At 44.7% G+C, this 19,181-nt stretch overlaps 1 protein-coding gene across 3 annotated transcripts; it reads right to left on the reverse strand.

Moving 5' to 3' along the window:
• Positions 1-148: 148 nt before the first annotated feature.
• Positions 149-18,768, reverse strand: AKAP10 (A-kinase anchoring protein 10). 3 transcript variants are annotated; one of them, XM_048324500.1, is made up of 15 exons: positions 18,574-18,768; positions 14,851-14,898; positions 12,596-12,778; positions 11,784-12,323; positions 10,301-10,399; positions 9,773-9,857; positions 9,311-9,434; positions 8,090-8,226; positions 7,005-7,149; positions 6,113-6,286; positions 4,606-4,715; positions 4,180-4,262; positions 3,570-3,622; positions 2,520-2,615; positions 149-1,473 (listed from the first exon to the last, which is right to left on the reverse strand). In XM_048324500.1, the coding sequence occupies exons 1-15, from the start codon at positions 18,593-18,595 to the stop codon at positions 1,468-1,470; spliced, it is 1,905 nt and encodes a 634-aa protein (XP_048180457.1). In that variant the 5' UTR covers positions 18,596-18,768; the 3' UTR covers positions 149-1,467. The 3 variants fall into 3 exon arrangements, with proteins under 3 accessions (XP_048180457.1, XP_048180458.1, XP_048180459.1); XM_048324501.1 differs by lacking the exon at positions 18,574-18,768 and adding an exon at positions 18,436-18,561; XM_048324502.1 differs by lacking the exons at positions 14,851-14,898; positions 18,574-18,768 and adding an exon at positions 18,436-18,561.
• Between the last annotated feature and the right edge of the window lie 413 nt (positions 18,769-19,181).

Here is a 19,181-nt window from a genome sequence, read left to right on the forward strand (position 1 = left end):
ACCTTATTTATTATTTGAGTAAGAGTTAATCTTACTCACCACACTGCCATTAACGTAATCCATTAAGAAAGGTGGGCAAAATTACCCCTGAAACTCTCATTAAAAAAACATCCCCTGTAACTTCAAACATGAAAACAGAAAATCGACGCAAATTTTAATATTTATGTATTTTAAATCAAAACACAATTAAATATAGTATGTTTTAAGTACATGAATGCTTGGGTATGAGAGAAATAAGAGGTGGTACATAGTACCAAAAACCTATACACAGCCTTTTCTGCTTTTTCATAACAATACAGTGTGTCTCTATACAATCAAATATTGCAACAGAATAACACTTTCCAGTCAATCAAGATATTCTGAACATTGGAAATGATTTGAGTCCTTCGCATAGTGATTTCTTTGCACAAGTTTGAGGAAAAAAGCAATCATTAGAGTAAAAAAAAAAAAAAAGACCCAAAATAAAAGTGTTGTATACTAAAAATGCAGCAGTAACGTAACGGTGAGACACTGAGTACTTCTGCTACCCTGCAAAATCAATTTGCTGGGGAAAAAAAAGAGGTGCTGTGTAACATGGTAAGTGTTAACAGTGTCAGGAAGAAGGCCAGAGGTCATTAAAAATTGTTTTTCCTTGTAAACCAAACATCTGGAATTAGATACTATGTTGGGTGGAGGACAACAAGCGATGGAGAATGGCAGCATTTACTTTTTTCCTTGCTCGTGGGATGGTGAGGACAGGAAGTGGAGCAGTCTCTGCAGGGTCCAACCTGCTCGGAAGGTGAGCTCTGGGAGCAGAGGGGCTGCAGGACCAGCCTTGGAGCTGCTCCATGGTGGAAGCAGGGGAGGTGTGGGTGTGTGTGTGTGCAGGTGTAGGAGCTCCTGACCCTTCTACACTGCCTTCAAAGTTAATGCAGTTATGAAGTAAAATACATTTATCTTACAGTTGAATACTCATCTATTTCAAGTAACGGAAAATTAAACTTGGAGCTTTCCAGGTCATTCACTGCCAATGGATTCACCCTTCCAGGATGTGCCCCATGGCCCTTCCAATTCTGAGTTTAAAAATTACAAGCAGTAGAACTAGAAACTACAGCAAAACCTTCCCCTCTGTTGTGGCCTCTGTGTCCCATTCCAGATTATTTTGCTTAAAAGCCTTTTTTTGAGACAGGGTCAAGTATTTGTGAAGTCGATCACAGTTTCTCAGCGACACATTTGTAAACTGCATCTTCATCTCAGAACCATCATTATTGTGAATGCCACATACACCAGGAAAAAGTGTTTCTTCACTCTCTACAGTGGAGGTCCAGGATTGCTTCTTTTTCATTCTTCCTTAGAAATGAGTGAGATTCCGGTGGTTGGAGTAACAGTGCTTTGTTTTTATTGGCTGTGTTAAAGAATCCACCAATAGGGAAAGTTCACTTGTTCTCAAAGTGGAAAACCAGATTTCCTGTCCTGGAGTTTCTAAAATCATAGCTGGAAAAGGGAAAAAAAGTTCATTTTACCCTAAAATATGCAAGGCAATTGCTCAATAGAAAGACATTTTGTGTTTAAAAACATTGAAGCCAGGTATGTTTGAGTTTGGGGGAGAAAAAAACCCCAAACCTAATCCAAACACACTCAACCTTTTGATTACTTGCTTAATTGAATCCAGAGCATCTGCAGCCATTTGATATTTCTAAATACTCTGCTGAGCGACCTTTTCATCCAGGCAGACTGGAATTGTACCATTTGCAGCCAAGCTGTTAAGTGAAATCATTATACAAGTCACTTAAATGTTACTGCTCTGTTAGAAAGAAAACATTCACACAGTGAAACTATGGATCCACCTATTTGGATCAAAAAACTGGGCTTTGGCACATGTTTACCTTCAATAACTGAACATAATGCAAGTCAGTTTTTAGAAACTCAGATGCCTGAAAGTCAGAAGTACCAGACATTAACTTGGTAACCTGCTGTCACCAATATTTCACAAAATCCAACTGCTACATCAGAACTGGGATTTTTTAGACAGAGAATACATGGGCTGTACAACAACATAAACAATATAGAACACTAAACCTATGGACAGGGATACTGTGTCTTTTTAAAGTCTGGAGACAGAATTGTGTAAATGAGTGCACCCAACAAGACAAATTCACAGCTGCTGAGTTTTACTGACACCTCAGGCAGAAATTCCACTACTGACTAAGAGGAACCAGCAAGTGTGAGCTCAAGTAAGGAATTACACTATTCACCCCACAGCACAAATCACCCTTTTAACTAACGAGGCAGTTTGTAGACTCAAACTAAGACAAGTTTAATGCTTTCACAGCAGAACCACCACAGGCATCTGTTAAGAAATTCCCACATCACGCGTAGGCCGAAACACTTCCAATCTTTATTTCTTCCTCTCATGCTCTGCTGGTTTGAACATTTACCAGCGTGGGTTTCAGCCACAGGAGGAAGGCAAGTGAGAGCTCTGCTCCTCCCACAGCCTGGCTGGAGGCAGATAAAGACAGGCAGCCTTTCCACCCCCCTACCTTGGTGACCGTCTCCGAAGGCTGCTCACACTGCGCCTGCTGCATGACGTCGTTGACAATCATCTTTGCTATCCTCCAAGCCATCTCTTCTTGAGCCTGAAAAAACAGCCCAAAACACAGAGAGCTTCAAGTTCTTAAAAGAAAAACACAGTGCTCTCAGCAGAACGCAGACAGAACCTTGGAGTCAGGGTAAGCTTCACAACTCCATAACCTGTATAAACATATCCTCCCTTGAGGATACAAAAATGCTGCTAGCAAGGATTTTCTTGCTATTTTCTAAGCCCATGAGAGACTTTTCTCTCTCACAGAAGAGGTGGCATAGTTATGTAAACAACCAAACACCTGCAGCCTTGAAAAGTCTTGTTTATGGTATAGTAGAAAAATATTCTGACAATGGATGTTTCAGGATTTTAACCAATCACCCCCAAGGGGTGGCTGGTCCTTTGCCCAATTAGACTATGAAGAAAAAAGTCTATAAAAGAGTTTGTAAAATAATAAAATAAATCAATCTTGCTGCACAATTCCTGCCTGCTGGATCTTCTCTCCTCCTCCCTATGGCTGCAGGACACAGTAATATACCCTAGGGCATTTATTTCTTTTTAATATTCCCTCAATGGAAACGCACCTGGCCTCCAAGTACAGTGGTAACTTCAATTATTGTACTTGTGGCTTGATGCAATTTCCAAGAAGTTAGTGGAGGTTTTAGATTTATCTCTTGGTGATTTGTCCAAGCCCCTCAGAGGGGGAAAAATGCAGCCTGGAATCCATGTGCAGTGGCCACTTCACCTTAAAAATCAAACAGCACTTCCACCCCTACTTGTAGATATATAAAGCCACACAAGCACACACTTAATTAGTTCAACCAGCAAGCACTGGCAAAGATCAAACTAGTTTCACACATACATGCAATCAAATTATATTTAGCACACAGAATCAACCTGTTCTTGGTGCAGCAAAAAGATACTCAGAGATAACAGCCAGGATTCAGAACATCAACACTTTATTTCTCTAAAGTGTGAAGTCACAAGGAGAACGTGAAAGGGGACACACCTCATCTGTGTTTCCTTGAACCCATTTCTTCATTGCTTGTGAAAACATGGACCCTGGTTGAGATAAAAACAGCAAACAAGGTATGTCAGCAAAGTGAGGTACAAAGCCGATTCCTGTCATCCCTCTGAAGGGTGTGCTCTGCTGGTATTCAGGACATGGAGGAGTGGCAGGAAAGACAAGGGACTGCCTGGAGCCATTTGGACACTGAGCCTTTCCCAGAGCTGAAAAGCAGCACCAGCAGCAGGTCCCCAGCCTGGGTGGGAAGCAGGTGGAGAGCTGCAGTTCTGTTTCATCTCAAGACCAAAGCTTTGAAGGTTTGATCACCAGCTCAGCTGCTGACGCTCCCATCCCTGCCAGGTTCCATCGACAGCTCCAACTCCCACAGGCTGCTCATGCTCCCCGGAGTCCAGCTGGACCAGAAAAGCAGAATTTGGATAGGAAACTGGGCCAGAGATGGGTTTTGCCTCAGCTGAGGCCAATCCCCATGGCATCTCTATCGGGCTTAAAACAGATCTGGAAAGAGTCAAACATTTTGCCTATCTTAACTGCAGTAGGGAAGAGAGCAGCTCTGCAGATGTCTACAGAAATGGAGAGAAAGAGCAAAGCAAACCTTTTGATTTTTTGACATCAGGCTCTGGTTCAGATTCTCTGATGAACTGCCCCAGGTCACTGACTCTTCCAAATGTCATCTTCCTGAGGAGAGGAGTGAAGAACCATGTGGGTGATCAAAAGAACTCTGGCATTATGGAAAGCTACATTTGGCTATACACTTGGCTATATTTTGGAATCAAAGAGGAAGAATAACTAAGAGGAAGAGAAAAAACAATTAGCAATATTTTTCTGGCTGCCACTTTGGTCAAAGAAGCATTCATTCAGTGTTAAATCACACTACTGAAATAAATTTAGTTTCAAATATTAGGACATGGACTAAGATCTTGCATTTAGGCCTACTCTCCATGCAGGAGGACACAGCAAAAATGAAACAGAGGTGAAACATGTAACCAGAAAGGAAACAATACACTGAAAAGAACCTTACCCTGCATATGTTCGTTGATACAAAGATTCTGGATCCAGACTTGCAGCATCTACAATTATTGCTTCATCAAAATTTTTCAGGATTTTAACATTAGCCTTTTTGACATTGGACTACAAATAAAAATTCTAAGTATTAGTGCCCAATGCAGACAGCTACTAGCTTTTTAACAAAACTGCAATTTTAGTGCTTTTAACACAGACAAACCTCCATCAAGTCTCTAAGCAAGAGTACAAAAGAATTAGAGAGTGTCTACACAGCCTTGAATTCCCAACTCATAGGACATTGTTTTTAGCAGAGGATGATAAAGTTCTCTGGACAGAGCCAAAGACACAAAGCCCAGGTCAGCACACGCTGCTGCCTGAGCATTATCAGCACAACAATTTGTGCGTGCTCACAAATCATTTGTTGTGAGTCTGGAACATCCCTCTCCTGCACTTGATAAGCAATTCCCAAACACAGATGCCTCCCCCATGCACAGAGAGCAAACATTTATCTTCTGGCTTGGAGTATTTATATAAGATTATGAAAAAAAGCCAAGGAAACATCAGAGCAACAGCAGGAAGAGCACAACACACAGCGATCCATTATCGCCTCAGCACGGAACAGGAATACCGATGGCAGCTCCTTTCCTGCTGCTCTTTATGCAAAAATATGCAGAGACCCAGAGATTCTCCTATTCAGACAAGCAGGAATGCACACCACAGAAAGCAGCACCTCATTTCCTAAATTGCCCAGCCAATTACCAGCAGTTCCTCCTGCTCAGAGGATCACGCAGCAGGAGGCTTCAAGAACACGGATTTTATTCCCCACTTCGCAGCTAGGGGAGGAATATTCCCTCCTTGCAAATTAGGAGGTTTAAAAATAGTACAAGCAGGTAGTACAGCTTCCAAGTTGCTGGAAACCCAGGACATGACTAACATCGGTGTGGATACTAGATTTGAAGCTCAGGGTAGCCCTGCAGAGTTCAATAAAAGCAGCTCTTGCGTGGCTCTTCTGCTCTCAGCTGGGCTTGCAGTCTCCAAGCTGCCCTTGTTACAGGTTAGCCAGAATCTGCTGTGTGTTTGAGCAGATTGATGCCTTCAGCCCTGGGAATGAGTTTACTCTTCAGGACAGACGATCTGGCACTTTAAAAGAACTGAGCACACAAAGCTTGCGTATTTGTATTTAAATTCGATAGCATATTCACAAGTGTCAATTGTTACCTGAAGTTGTAACTATGGTATTGATAAAACAGTGTTATTTCTAATAAAAAGCATTCCTAGATGTTATGGCATCATGAAAACGTCTTCAGTAACAGTAACAGCTTAATAAAAACATCACTGATGCAAAAAATATCGGCAGCACAAGGCTTTGGGTACAACAAATACCAGAGACACCCTTCTGACAGAACTGAGCAGCAGGCAGATTAAACACATCCTAATACAACACAGGCCTTAAATAAAAGTGGAATGGTGTTTCCTTACAGGGTGAAAACTTGGATATGGACACAGAAAACCCAAATTGGTACCTGAGAGGCAGAGCCATCCGTGCTCCCTATGGAATCACTGTCAGGAGAGCTACCAGGGCCATGAATACTCAGTGCAATGTTCCCTCCTGGGAATTCATCTCCTCGTACTGAATGGATGAGGTCATTCAAGTATTTGTAGTAAAGGTTGCTGGACAAGAAACCAGGTAGGAAAACCTGAGGGAAAGGAGGAGTCCTCTTTAATCAAGGCTGGTCTGCACAGCTAGAGAAGAACACACAAACACCTCAGTCCTTGTGCAGATGGAACACAAGTAAAAGCACCCACACTTGGAATTATCGTGGATTAGCAAGCGCATTGCTTTAAATTTTAATCCTACTGCAAAATGAACAAACCCAACTGCCTATTAATCAAATCCCCCAGCAACTGGAACTGAAGTTTAGGGGGGGTTTTTCCCCTCTAGAAACTAAGCTTGAGAGCCCAACAGGCTTTACAGTTATTCTGCTTCACTGTTCACAATTCTCTGCAGCTCCAGAATCAAATTATTCAATTCTGGTATCTGAGTATCCCAGACTTACATTAACCACAGCACTTGTATTAGACTTGCAAACAACTCCTACTAAGAGGAAGGAAATTTTTCTGAAGATATAAAATAAGCTGTTGATAGGAATTCATATGAGAGGAAATTCTGTTACTTCCATTAAACTGCAATAATCATCCGAGGCAAACATTTCACAGAGCATTAACAGCAGCCAGTGGGTGGTATCTTCAAATCAGGCTGGGGAAAAGAGTCTGGCAGATTTTCCTGAAGCTGTTCTATTATCCAGGTAAACAGGAAGTCAGTAAAGGAACGGGACAAAGCAGGGATGCTGCAGAGGACACCTGGCACACATCACCTTCACTAAGTGTGAACCCCACTCTGAAGAAGGATCTCACCGTCTCCATGGTTGTCCACGCCTGCCTTAAGGGAGTGGTGAAGCAGTTGGGGAGAGGCCCCCCCTCCCTGCAGATGTTGGATTCAATCTCCAGCCTCACAGAGTCATCAAAGCCCAGAGGATGCGTGGCCTGCAGGGAGAAGTACCTGGGGCAGGGCATGGAAACACAAAAAAGATTTGCAAACCTCTGTAGGTGCCCAGGGCCCACCTGTCCCCCAGACACTGCACACACCTGGTCCCCACTGACTACAGGTGAGAAAACCCCTCCCAGAAACGGTTCTAAGAGCCCTGCCCTGAAACACAGATGAAAAACAGAGAACGGGAAACAGGAATGCAGCAGGAAACACCCAGAACTCTGAAGCAGCATTGGCTCCACTGCTCACACCCTTGCAAACCAAGTTTAAGGCAGGGGAATGACCAATGAACCTCAGAGTGAAGCATTTGCTTCCTCTCCAACTATTATTTCCTCCTTGGGTAATAACTCGAGTTGTGGTAGAGTCTCACACTTAAGAACAAACATTTCCTGGAAGCAGTTGTGCTGTCTGTCTCCCAGCTGTCTTATTGCTACGGTGAAGCACAAAATACAGGAGCAAAGTTCCTCTCCTGAGAGTGAAAGTCTGATATTAGAAAGGATCTGATTGCTTCCTTAAAAAATGGAAATATTTCACAATACTAAGAAGAAGCACTACTTGGCTTTTATTATGTGTGAGAACAGTTTCTACAGCCTACTTTACATGGATAACACTACCTGAACACTAAGGTTTTTCTGCAGTGCTGTATCTGCTATTAGGCTTAAATGCTTTCCATTTTCAAATGTCAACCAATTAGCTTTGATATTTCCCAACCAAACAAACTCAAGCAATCAAGTCCTGAAAATTCTGAATTATGTTTTAAGAATGGATCCTTGCAAGGATTTCCCCTCATGTATATCAAAAAATTTGAAAAGTTCACGTGTGCAAACACATCAAATGCCGCCTTGATAAAATGCACCTCAGCAGAACAGCACAAGAGTGCAGAGAAGTCCCTTGTGCACAGCACAACACAAAACCACAGGTACAGAAACAAAGAATTCTGGAACTCCCTCACTTGTCATACAAAATCATGGCATCGTTCTGTGCTTCTTGCCCATCATACTGGCCTTTTTTGGCAGCAAGTTGAGACTGGAAGTTATCTGCTGCCAACCAGAACTGCAATACATTAACTGCATCTTCCTTCTCCATGTACTGGAAGGGAAATCAGAAAAAGAGGAGAGATTAAAGAAGTTCTAGCAAGAAACTTTTATTAACTTTTTAACCTCCTTCTCCCCATTTAGAAGAAGGAACATAGTCCATATATTAGTGGTAAAATTACCACCAAGACACAGTATTTTGAATTTCTGTTGCAGACAGATTTAGCTTGCTTGGAGAAAAAAAAAAAAACAACAACAAAACACCCAACAAAACACCCAAAAAAACCCCCAAAAAACTTCTGACATTTCTTTTCTGTACTCATTTTTACACTCAGTTTCCAAAAAACTATTTGTCTCATACTAGGACAGGAAACACCATTTTCATGCTACATTTAGCTTATACTGAGCTCAGCACATTGTCTCAGCTTCCCAAGCTGCAGTTTCAAACTACATCAGCTCCTCAGACTGTCAGGACAAATATGTCAAGAGCTGACTCCTTAAAGGTGCAGCAGCCTGAAAATGTGGAATCTTATATTTAACCTATCACATCCCTAAAGGTGCCCTCTCCACATAACACTGGTGAATGATTTGTTATCTCTAATAACACTTCAGCTTTCAAAGCCACTACAATGTGAAGATCAAGATGCCTATGTCAAAGCTTCTACAAAGCAAAGAGACTCTGAGAAGCACTCCCTAACTGGAGAGGAAGTCACAAATACTCATTCCACAACAAAATGGACAGGTCTGAACATTTGAATTAGTTCTACATGGGGGCAGGAAAAGGTTCAATGCATTTTCTCTTAGAAAAACACACACCTTGGGTTTTTTATTGTATCATAGAATCACAGAATTGTTTGGGTGGGAGGGGACCTTAAAAATTATCCAGTTCCACCTCCCTGCCATGAGCAGGGACACCTTCCACTATCCCAGGTTGCTCCAAGCCCCATCCAACCTGGCCTTGGACACTTCCAGGATGGGGCAGCCACAGCTGCTCTGGGCACCCTGCGCCAGGGCCTCACCAGCCTCACAGGGAACAACAATTCCTTCCTAACGTCCAATCTAAAGTCATCAAGGAATGAACAGATTTTTTTCATTTGCTAGAAAGGGATCTAAAAGCAAACCCAAATGTTGACACTCACCTCAGAGAAGTAGAACAGGGCTGACTCACAGAACAGAATGTCAGCCAGATACACAGTCCCACTGGTCAGCACCTCAATCTGGTATTTACAGAAATGGTGACTCCGCAAAAACTCACTAAAGTGTCTGCACAGAGACAGGGACAATCAGTTATCAGGGTCAGCAGCATTCAAGGCACCCTCAGAACCAATTAGCTGTTGCCCAGAACTCTGATACTTTTGGTAGGATAAAAGCAAAACAAGCAAGAAACAGGGCAGGTTTGTAAAAAGAAAGAGATAAAGAACACAACAAGTGTGAACAGCCAAGTTCAGCAAGAATGGATTTGGAGGAGGGGATCTGGGCAGTTTCAAATCTAGAAGACAGCACAGAGAAGTGCTGATAGAAGTGTTTATGTCCCCATAAACATTTTAAACAGAACCTTTAGGACAAGAGACACAAAACCCCAAACCATTGCATCAACTTACTCTTGTTCCATGGCATTAAACACTACAGACTGTGCTGTAACAAAGCAGTTGGGATCCACTTGGCCATCCTCCCCACAGATCTTTGCTGCAAAGAAAGAGCAGGTTAATTTTAACATGGGTTTGGCTGATGGAGCTGAAAGGCACGAGCAAGGACTAGTTAATGAAAAATTGCAGTTCAAATTCACCAGAATCAGCTGGTTCTGACTGAGCAAAGAGCTTTCAAAGTACTGCAGGTGGCCAAATGATAGTAACAGGGCTAAAATATTTGATTGAGACTCATATATGGATCCTCTCCATAACCACCAAGAATTCTTTCCCTAATTGAAACAAAATCTCTGGAAGTTTTTCTGAGGATATTCACAGCACTGCTGAAGGTCAGACCCACTAATACTTGTAATCTACCATCTTTTTACAGCTGCCTTTAAAATTCATAAAAATAAAGATAAATACAAGTGTGTGATGTATCAGAGATAAGTTTTTATGGGGACAGAGCAGCTCTGAAATGAGGAAGCAGTTATTCTTTCTTACCAACTATGTCATTTCTCATTGCTTCTGTAATAGGGATTGGTTTAGCAGCATCTGGAGAAATATATTTGGTAAAAGTACTAACTGCATCCCGTTCTATACCTGCAGGGAAGAAACACAGAATCAAACTTGGAATTCCTTGGCATGAGTGAGTAACAAATGTCTGCTCTTCAGAAAAGCAGGTGTCTAATTCTCAGTGGTGTTTCCTTCCAGTCCACTACAGGATATTCATATTCTGCTCCTGACCAGCTGCAGGGACTGTGTGAGCTCCAGCCAGGTCACAACAAACCCAGCATGGACTGACTAAGATGGAATAAAACAACATAGCTCCAAATTTTCCCTACCACCACACAAGACAGAACCCACTTCCTCAGCTGCACACTGTAGTCCCAGAAGCAGCACCTTTCAGGCAAGTGAAGTTCCCAGTTTTTAGCTCTCATCAGAGAAAAGAAATCACTTGCATTATAAAGGAACTACAAGGAAAAAAAATCTTAAAATGGGACGCCTCAAGTGTTTTACACATCATCTTTTGAGACCTGGGACTCGGCTCTGGAAGAGAGAAAAATTTACACTCAAATTCTTTTCTAATTTCTCAAGAAGGACCCTGTGTTTTCAAATTCTTTTTGGACATCAGAAAGCAGAGGTGCTTTCATGACTTTTCCTTTTTCCTGGTTTAAGTGACTTCGGGGCTGAGGTTATGTATTGTGGAGGCACATGATAAATAACTACATGAGAAAGACAAACAGCAAGAGAAAGGGATGCAACACAAGGAAGCAGTTGGGCAAACAAAAGGAACCAATATGAAGAAAGAAGTGTTTCCTTTTTGCCTGCAGACTTGCACAAATGAGGGAGGACTGAGTAGATGCAAAGTAGAGAAACATGTTACTGTGCATGTAGCTCACTACCAAAAGGAAATATTTTAATTTCATCCTTACTTCCAGCAGCCTCTGAAGAGGTGGAATCCAAATGACAACAAATCAGTTACAAGGGGAGGAACTCTATCAAATAAATCCAAGAACAAAAACAGTACATTCCACACATAAATCTCCACAAGTCTCTTGCAACCACTGCTTATGTCATTTTATGTAATACAGGATATTTACCTTCCATGGCAAGTTAATTATCAATTCTCAGCCCCATCACCCAAACTTTCTGCAATTCTTGCAAGGTGGGATGGGATGGGTGAGGGAAGAACTGGACATTGCAATGTTCATCTTCATTTCTAATGATTACACATGGAAGAACAGAAGCAACCTAAGCTCATTGAGCACACAATGATTTTGAAGTCTCTTCAGCAGCTTTTTTATTTTTAAACAAGTCAAACAATACACAGCTCAAACTGGTGAGCAGCAAGTTAACATCAGTGATACATAAAACTTTCTTGCTAAGCCCCTGAGAACTGAGGCAGCTCCCTGCACAAAGCAACAGCAGCAAAAACATTCCCCACTTCCCACCTTTTTCACCAAAGGAAACACACAGCACTTACTTTTCATGAGTTTTCCTGACAAGTCCTTTAGTGCAGAGGAGGGGCTGTTTCTATTTGATACTGGAAGCTTGGAAGATTCTTGCTGATCAGCTGGAAGAGATGGAGTCCCTGTCTCTGGTTTGCTCAGACACAGAGCACTGCTGCTGTGGCTCCCCTGCCCCGGCAGCCCCACGTGGTTCTGGCTGCTGGCAGTTCTGTCGGGCTCGGGCTGGAGCAGCCGGGCTGTGCCAGAGCCCTCCAGCCTCTCCTCCAGCCACCCAGCAGGAGGAGAGGAGGCCAATTCCTGCTGTTTGGAGGGGGAAACGGGCTCTGCCAGGGAGCTCTGCTTCACCGTGTTCAGGCTGTGCGCGCGGATGCGCGACCAGGTCGTGGAGTGGAAGCTCTCGGCCTCTAACCAAAATTTCACCAAGTGCTCCATCCTGCGCAGCTCCATGAACTGGATGAAGTAAGGGAGGGCTACACTGTCCTGCAGGACTTGTTCAAGGGTCTTGGAAAGGCTTGATTTGGTCTCTTGAGCCTGGTAGTTCAGACACGATCTGCCTAAAGGGAAACATAAAAGGGAGTGAGTGCGCATTGTACCATGTCTTGGATACAAAAGTGTCCTGTAATGTAACTGTGACGAGGCAATTCCAACACAATGACACAGTAAAGGAATTGTCTGTTCTCTTCAAAACCCTCCCAGGGTAACACAGATGCTACTGTAACAGCAACCATGCTTTTATTACCTATTTGTTTACCTGAAACCCAAGGGATGGTGAGTGCACCAGGAACACACAGAATAAAAAGAAAAGTTGACGTAATTACAGCCTTACCTAAGTCTCCAAAGTGAGCAGCTTCCATGTGACTCGGCTGCTTCTTGAGGGCAGCTGTGCGGCTGCTGGAGAAGGAGTCCATGTTGGCAGAGATGGCATTGATGGCCACATGGCTTGGTCCTGCAGCCTCCAGCAAGGCATGATTCCTAGTGCTTCTCTGAGGGGAATGTAGTGGGATTGGAGCTGGAATCAGGACAGAAATTGTTAAAGAACAAGGACCCCAAGACCTCTTCTAAACATTGCCCGATGCTAACCACCCCAAAATATACCAGGGAGTTTGCAAGAGCCAGTCTGATTAAAACCTCACTGTACCACTGTGCGTCATGTCTGATCAAGGGTCTGATTAAAGACCACAAGTTTTATTACAGCAAGAATAAACTCACTCCCACTCACCTCTATTTTCCTTATTCAGCAGATGCCATGACTAAGTTTACACGTGAAATATTCCTGAGTCTTCCTGCTTCCTTGATAACCACTACTGTGACAGCTGAATATTCTGCCAACAATTCAGTTTAGTTCCAATGCTCCTGCCAATCCATTTCCATGCCTTTTTGAAGGTTAAAAAATCCTGAACTACAAAGCTATCTGTGAGGTTTAATGAGAGTATTTCTCAAAAAAAATTTTTTTTCCTTCTGCTTGGTTGCAAGAGAAAAAAAAAAGCAATAGGGAAATACCTCTGATGAAACCCAGGTTATGTACTTAACCCCCTCTGCCTGCTTTAGGACACGAGTGGCTACTGGAGCTCAAAAAAAACAATTAAGAACTTCCTCACACAAAATTCTGCCTAACTGTTAATAAAGCTGAAAAAACCCCAAACATGCTCACAGCAGATTCCAAAGCTCTCAGGAAGCTGTGTTAGGTGAGGATGTTGTGCAGGGACATCTTACACCTCTGACTCAAAAATAAAGCACATCAGATGAGCTGATTATCTCAGCACCTCGCAGGGATGTGTTCCATCAAGGTGTCAGCCAACTTGGGTTTCATTACTTCCACGCTGCACCACTTTATTTTTATTCCAAATTTTATGACAGCAGTTGACAATTTCACACTTGGATGGCACAGCACAGATACCTCAGGAGCGATGGTACAGGAGAGTGGAAACACTTAAATTATTGCCAAGTGTTTGTGCAGTTGCAGGGTTGCACACCAAGACACCACTTGCTGCTTCTTACAAAGCCTCTGGGTATTTCATACCAGCAATAATGGAGAAAATATCTTCTTTCCAAGGCCAAGGGATGGCAGCAATGGGAAAATGTGGTGGAGGCTACTTGTGTAGAGCCAGAGGCACATTCCTCATAATGCTACAGGCTTTTGTCAATTAGATTTAAATTTAATTTAATATTATGGACATGTGAGAAAAAAAAAGTTCTACTTTCTTTAAGGGTCAAACAAAAGTGCTTTCTGCTGCAGCAGCTCACAATGTGCAATACTATAAACTTTCACGTTTATTTTTATTTTCAGGGTCACCATACTGGTAGTTGCACTGAAAGGTGAGGTGTGGCTATGGAATGGGTGCAACTCACTGTTTCCTGCATTTGATTTGTAAGACAGACCACCAAGGCGAAAAAACCCTGTAATTTTCTCTTGATGTGCAGATAACACATTACCAAGTACAGAAACAGGATTTTGTCTGAGGGTATAAAAGTAACAGATCAGATTCAGGCATTTACCTCATCTCCTTTCAGTACTGCAAGAAAAACTGACAGGATAAGCAAACTTGTTTTCCCACAGTTTATAAATCTCTTTTCCACCAAGATCTTGTCTCCTTTCCTAAGAGATGTATTTAGCAGCAGGATCTCTGCACCACACAGAGCAGCAGCAGAATGGCTCATTCAGGATTTGAATCTTCAGCCTCATAAGCCACATCAAAGTTAAATCTGCAGCTGCTTCTGCAAATCAGACACAGTGAAGCTGCACTTTTCAAACTCCAAAGGACACTACACCTGAGCAAGAAACTTCAGGAGCAATTTGTTGTGGATAAGGAACAACCACCACGTGCAAGGTGACCGGATTGCCTGATCACTTTGAATTAAAGCTCATGCCTGACATAACTTAATAACCTTCTGCCCCTACAGATTCAGCAAGATGAGGAGGAAAGATCAGTTACTATAAATATCCAGAAACAGAATTAACTTTTGGGTTTGGTTTGGGTTTGATGCACAGGTCAGCTCTATGCTCAGGAGTAAGGAAATGATCCTGCTGGCTAAGATAAAAATGGCAGAGATCTGAATTTACAGACAAAAGTTTGGTCTTACTTTTAATTGCTTTCACATCTGTGGTCTTTTCTTGTTCTTTGCCTTTCACTGTAAAATACAAGGGAAAATGTTAATGCTGTTTCGGGTCACTAATGGCATTTACCTGAGAAGGGACATAGAATTCCCAACATCAGCAAGTATCAGAGGCAGATGGAAACCATAATTTTGTTAAAACTGATTTCTCATTTAAATTGCACATCCAGTAACTGGCAGAGGCTTTCAAAGCTTTTCTGTTGCCTTACTTTCAAAAGCAAAACATTATCATCCATTAATTAAGTTTAATGAAATACAGTCTGTTAAAATTACCATGGAGGAAGATGTTTGCTGTCTACAGATTAAAGCTACATTCAGGGTGACTTTAATAAACAGCATGAACTGGGAAGAGTGGGAAAGGTGTGTTTCAAGTGCAGGTGCTCTCTGTGAACCAAAAATCACCTAAAAACATCTCCCTTGTATTACAGGAAGAGCAGCACAACACCCAACGCTGAGGAGATGTGGACTGGCTCTGGCTCCATGGAGCTGCTTCCATGCACAGGATGGATACCAAAGAAATGCTCTGGAAACTCCCTGCAAACAGTTTAATCTCTCACAAATAGTTTTGCTTAATCATCATCAAACCCCGGGAGAGCAACTGATGGGGAGATAACAGTGTAAAAAGCTGTGATGGAAAAGCACTTTGAAGATTTCTTTTTTAAAGAATATTACTATTTTTTTAAAGGAAGCTCCTAAAGGAAGTGAAGGAGAAGGTCTATTTAACACAAGAATAAAATGTGGCAGAGAAACAAATGCAGGGGTGATACTGGAGAGTGTGATCTACCAGGGAGGCTGCTCCAGGCAAGGATTATTACTACAAATAGGTCGTCCCTGAACACCGACTGTGGAGCCCTTCCTGAGGTAACCACAAGTCACAGCCCAGCACAATCACACATTTACATCACAAAACACATTAAAAAAAAAAAAAAAACATCCAAAGCATTCCTATTCCGACCTAAGGATTTTAAATATTTTAAAGGGGAACTTCAGTCTCCGGTTACATAACTGCCCTGCCCCGGTGGCTGCAGCACTGCCTGCCAGCCTCCCCTGCGAGCACAAACACTGCAGGGCTGCAAACTGGCAACTCAGGGTCGAAAATTTAAGCTGCCAAGGAGCACATTCTCTGACAGAGGGGTTTAGGTGTCCATTAAAAGAGGCAGATTCTCTCCACACTGACCTCCTGCAGCCCGATGCAGCTGTGAGCAGGGAGAGTAACCAGCCTTTACATAACTGGAGCCGATGGGCAGGGGAGAAATCACCGAGAAAAGCTGCGTGTCTGAAGAACACTGAGGCACAAAGGGAACCAAGAGACCTCTACAAACCCTCATCTTTCCCAAATCACTCAATATTTCATCAAATCAGTTCCTAGCTATCAGCAGTAATTCTTGGCTTTCACACCAGAGTCCTCCATAAGCCTATTTTCAGTTTAAATACCTCTGTTCCTTCTTACCAGCTACTCAGTTCCTCCCTAAATACCTACTTACTACTGGAAATACAGACTCCAGGGTCGTGTCCCAACCCTTTCCACACAGGCTGCTTCTGTCCCCAGCAGCTCTGAGCACAACCAAGTGACATCAGTAACAGCAGGGGACAAAATCGGCTCCAATCCAGGACAAGCCCAAATTTTAGAGAGTGAAGTTTCACTACCAGAGTTCACTTTCACTTCCCCCAAAAAGCGGACGCTGTGTGGTGCCTGTGTGAAACCAGACGGAACCACAGAACAGGGACTGAGGGTGAGGCTTCCAGTGGCCAATCCCATTCCAAAGGGTGCCAAATCAGCACGTGACATTCCGGAGTTTTAATTCACATCTTGAAATGCTCTTAACGAACCCAAAAACTGTTCACAGTGTGTCAAAAACCAATGAGAACCTGCTGAGGTCAGCCAGGCTGTGGGACTGCATGTTATTCCCAAGATATCCCCAGGGATGAGCTGTTCCACTGGCAGCAGTTTCATAACCTGCCCTCGAGCACCCAGCTCACCTGTTATACTTTGATTTCTTAACCCATTATCCACCCTCAGTCTGCCAGACCTTTATTTTAAGGCCCGAGCTATAAACACACTTCACCCTCGGTTCTGATTTTTCTACAGGTCAGTTGCTTTACGATCCTTGCTACGGTTTAATTTAAAATTAGTTTTCATTTTCACTCACTGCATTATCGTCTTAAACACCGACAGCTCACCCCAGGAACACTGGTGTTTGTAGGATTTTGGACTGCACGTGGCCAGAGCTTTATCCTAAGCCTTAATGTGCTGCTTTCCTCACAGCTTCAGTTTAAATCTTCTCTAAAAGCCAAATCTAAAAACGGAGATTACAGCAAGCAGTGTTTTATGCACAGCCCAGATGAAAGGTTACTTTTCTCCTCTCCTTCAGAGCGTCTCTCTTGGGCATTTAGTGCTGATTTGCCTCTCTGACCAAAGATCCTTTAATCAAAGGAACACAGATCCTCAATTACACTTCTCAGATAATCAGACCTTTCATGGCTTTCTCCCTGAGAAAGTTTCCACCCAAGATGACCTTGTCCCTGTGATCCCACATCAGGATGGAACCTCAGCTCCACAATTCTCAACAAAGTAGCAGGAGCTCTTTTTGAAGAGTTTATAACCACTATCAGAGTTTTATTCTGCAGCTTAACGTTTGTATATGAACACCCCAAAAAGGATCGTGGCACTTGCAAGGCCCTCAGTGGCTTCAAGAGTCTTTAGATCTGCTAATAAGGACAGAAATTTAGACTCATTTCTCCCACAACTACTGCGCTAACCTCCCCAAAGAATGACATTTGCAATGCTGCTGCTTTGGTTGAGCAAGCTCCAGAGGACGTGTGAGCCAAGAGCATCAGCATCACCCCAGGTACCACGTTCTTGCCTCCCAGGATGTGCATTTTGGGTTCAGTAACCCAGAAAGGCTTTAGGACAGCGCTGCATCAGAAGATCAACGGCTGCATTGCTCGAGCTACAGCATCAAGAGGTAACAGAACTTTTCCAAGGGGCACTTCCAACAAAAACCACCCAAACCACAACTGTGCGAGTCGAGAGCGCAGGGCCCTTCCTGCAGCACGAGCACAAAGAGCCTTCAAAACGCTGCACTCCCAGAGAACACTTAAACTGCACCCATTTGTGCCGTCGGAGTATTATAAATATTTCAGGAGCCCTGAATTTCAAATCCTAGCTTGTGCCCCCTAACAAATGCATTACAGAATAAACTCCCAAGGACTCCTTTGGTTTTCACGGAGAGCTCAGTGCGATGAAGTCCCTTTTTCACTCAGATTTGCAGCTGCTGCTGTACATTCTCAGCCCATTATATTTTTTACGCAGCCGGTTGTGAAAAAATCATCTGTAAAGTGCTCAAAGGCTCAAACCCCGCACGAGGCGTGGGAGGTGCTACAGCCACCGTCCGGAGCCGCCGTGAGCCCCGGCAGCTCGGGGGCCTCACCCGGCGGTCGCTGCCGGTCACCGGAGAGCCCGGGCGGCAGCCGAGCGCCCCGAGCCCCGCCCGGCCCCGGCCCCCCCGAGCCCTCCCAACCCCGCGGGAGGACGCGGCCGCCGGCACTGACCGTCATTGGCGGGAAGGCCGCTCCTCAGGGCCCGAGCGTCCTCGCGGGGCCCGGTGGCGGTGCCCGGAGGGGCAGGGCCGGGGCCCGGCAGCCGCGCGGGGGACGAGCCCGGCGGCCGCCCTCCCACCGCCCCCCTACCTTTCCGCCTGAAGAAGGACATAGCGCCAGGGAGGGGGCGAGGCGGCCGCCGGGGCGGGGGAAGGCGGGAGGGAGGGCAGCGCGCCGGGTCCTATGAATGAGGCTGCTGCGCCCGCCCGCCGCCGCCGCCGCCGCTCCCTCCGCCTCTTCCTCCCGCGGCGGCGCCCGCGGCCGCCATGTTGTCAACAACCGCCCCGCGCCCGCTTCCGGCAGCGCTGCCCGCGCGGCAGGACGGGATGCGGCCGCACTCAACATGGCCGCCGCGGCGTCGCGCCCGCCGGCCAATGGGGGCCGGGGCGGGGCCGCCGTGCCGGGTGAGGGCGGGAAGCCCGCGGGGGGGGGGGGGGGGACGAGGCCATCTTTGATCAGGGCTGGGCGCGCGGCGTGAGGCGCCCTCGGCCGTCCTGGGTGAGGGCGGGTTGAGCTGGGGACGCTGCGGCAATTTGAGAGCCCCGAGGGCAGGGGACAGAGTCTCGAAAGCAGTGGACGGCGGGCGAGCGCCGTGGCAGGGCCGTGAGGGCCGAGGTGCCCTGCGGACCTCGGGGATGTGTCCCAAAATGCCCCCTTCGGCCGTGGGAGCCGCAGCAGAGGGGACGGACGGACGGACG

Source organism: Corvus hawaiiensis, chromosome 20 (assembly GCF_020740725.1).
Source record: "Corvus hawaiiensis isolate bCorHaw1 chromosome 20, bCorHaw1.pri.cur, whole genome shotgun sequence".
NCBI classification, from domain to species: Eukaryota; Metazoa; Chordata; class Aves; order Passeriformes; family Corvidae; genus Corvus; species Corvus hawaiiensis.